At 69.4% G+C, this 2,232-nt stretch overlaps 1 protein-coding gene across 1 annotated transcript in view; it reads left to right on the top strand.

Annotated features, from left to right (window-relative positions):
* Nucleotides 1-2,058: 2,058 nt before the first annotated feature.
* H696_00547 (hypothetical protein) overlaps nt 2,059-2,232 on the top strand; it is a 9,627-nt gene continuing 9,453 nt past the window's right edge. Inside the window, exon 1 of the mRNA XM_009494423.1 lies at nt 2,059-2,187. Coding sequence (XP_009492698.1) covers nt 2,133-2,187 — 55 coding nt within the window. The 5' untranslated portion in view covers nt 2,059-2,132. The remainder of the gene's footprint in view (nt 2,188-2,232) is intronic.

Raw genomic sequence — 2,232 nt, 5'->3', positions numbered from 1 at the left:
GGGGGGGGGGGGAGGACAGAGTGTGATCCCCCTTTCTCGCCCCCCCCCCCCGCTTCCCCCCGGGAGTGGGGTGCTTTTCGCCGCCGGGTAGGTCGGGGCAGGGGCACGGGGGCGGCGGTGGGCGGGGAGGGGGGAATCCGGTGTGAGTTCCTGATGCCGCCCCCCCTTGGACCACCGAATGCCTCGTTTCCCCGGACGATTGGGACATGGGCGCCCGTGTCCAGGGCGCCCAATGTGTCCTCCCCGGGGTGGGCCCCGGTTGCCGGTGAGGACGCATAGGCGTCTGTCAGCCATGTCCCCTCAGGCTCCTGAGCGTCCTGAGAGCTGTCCGCGCGACTCCAACCTCTTCCGGCCGGGGAGCCGGCACGGGAACTCGGAGCCCGGGGGCCGGGGGGGGGGGGCCGGGGGTCGAGGGTCAAGGGGTCACCCGCAGTGTGCATGTCGGGACCTCAGCCGTGGCCCGTGGTCGCTTGGGCGGCCGCAACGTCCGGACCGGGGGGGGGGGGGGCGAGCAGCAAGGAGGGGCGGCCGTGCTCCGGCCGGCGCGCTTCGATGGTCTGGCCATTGCCGGCGCGTGGCTTAATCCTCTCGCCTCCGGCCCTTCCGGACAGGGCTGGGCCCGTCTCGCAGGGGTTCGCATGCGCGCTTCGGCCGGCATGCCGGGGAGGGACGGACACACGGCTGGCCTCGCGATCCCATTACCGTAGGGAGGATGTCTGCGATGGATGGATCCCCGCCCGCCTGTCCACCCCGACACACCCATGTACCCATGCAAAAAGATACATACGTACACTTGCATACCCAACGTTACAAGCACTTTTGCACAACACACCCGAGAGCCAAGGGGCCGGTGCGTGTGTGTGGGAGGGCGAGAATGCGAGCTCCGCAACATGGGGGCCAAGCCGGCTACTTGTGGGTGCACCGGTCATCCGGGGGCATCCTCGCTCGGTCGGTTCCCCCTTCCCCCCCCTGCTGGGGCTTTTCCACCCATGAGTTGCAGCGCGAGCCACCGGTCCCGACCGTGCCACCGCCCTCCGGCGGGGGGGGGGGAGCCGCAGCCGCCGGGCCGCCGCCACGGAACGCACGTACTTCGGTCTGCCGTTTGGAAGCCCGAGTGGCTGTGGCTTTGAGGAGACCACCGACAGATGCTCGCCCAATGCCTGGCCAGGGCTTATTAACTCTCCTTGCAGCTGCCCTTGTGCCTGTGTGTGTGTGTGTGTGCACGCGCGAGCGCATTGCTTGCCGGCGCCTTCAGACCCCGCTGCCACAACTCCCTCTCCGAGTGCGTACGCGTGTGCATGCATTTGCCCGGCGAGTCTCCCCACCAGGCGCCGTGGGCTCCCCTGGTGGCTGGTCTGTTCCCCCTCTGCCGCCGCCCCCCCCCCCCCCGCTCCCGCCAGCTGGCTTGACCGTCGTGGCCCTCAGCCATGGTGGCCAGCGACCCGCCTGGGCCTCAGCCCCTTTCCCGGGGTCGCCCTGGCCCCTGGTCGGTCCGCGCCCGATGCCTAAATCAGAGGCCAGGGAGCAGCCCGGGGCCCGCCGGCCCATCGCCGGCACCTAATCTCTCCATCCCCCCCCCCCTTGCCGATCCGCCTGCCCTGCCTGCCCCCTTCCGCCACCCACCACTACTCTTTGCCCCCCCACCCCACCCTCCTGTTCCGCCCCCTCTCTCCTCCCTACTGCCCGCCCTTCCCCCCGCCCCCGCCTGCGACACCGCCTGCCTCCCTCCCCTCCCTCGTGCAGGCCGAAGGCGCACCCCCGCTCCCCTTCCCGGTGCGCGTTCGCGCTCGCGCCCTCGCGAAAGAGAGAGAGAGAGAGCCCGAGAGACCAAGCACGAGAGAAAGAGAGATAGTGCCACGCGCCGGCTCCCATCCGAAAGAAGGAGGCCACCACTTGTGTCCGGTGCGTCAGCTGGCCGATCTGCCCGGATCTCGACCGACCATGCCGCCGCTCACCACTCCCCTCCACCCACCCATGCGCTCTCTTTCCGCCCTTGTCACCGATGCAGTCCCTCCCCCTGTGTGTGTGTGTGTCTGTCTGTATCCGAGCGTGTGTGAGTGTGTGTGTGTGTGCGCGCGCGCATAGCCCCCCTCCCCCACTCTCCCGCGATCCGGATCCTTGACGTTGGCATCATGGCAATGGATCTGACTCTGCCACCAATCGCCGAGGAGCTTTCCTCCTCGTCAAGTATGCTCTCTCCCCCTTCCTCCCTTCCTCCCTCCCTCCCTCCCT

Source organism: Fonticula alba (assembly GCF_000388065.1).
Source record: "Fonticula alba strain ATCC 38817 unplaced genomic scaffold supercont2.1, whole genome shotgun sequence".
In the NCBI taxonomy this organism is placed as follows: domain Eukaryota; order Rotosphaerida; family Fonticulaceae; genus Fonticula; species Fonticula alba.
Note: the sequence above shows the minus strand (reverse complement) of the source record. Positions and strands in the feature narration are given on the sequence as shown.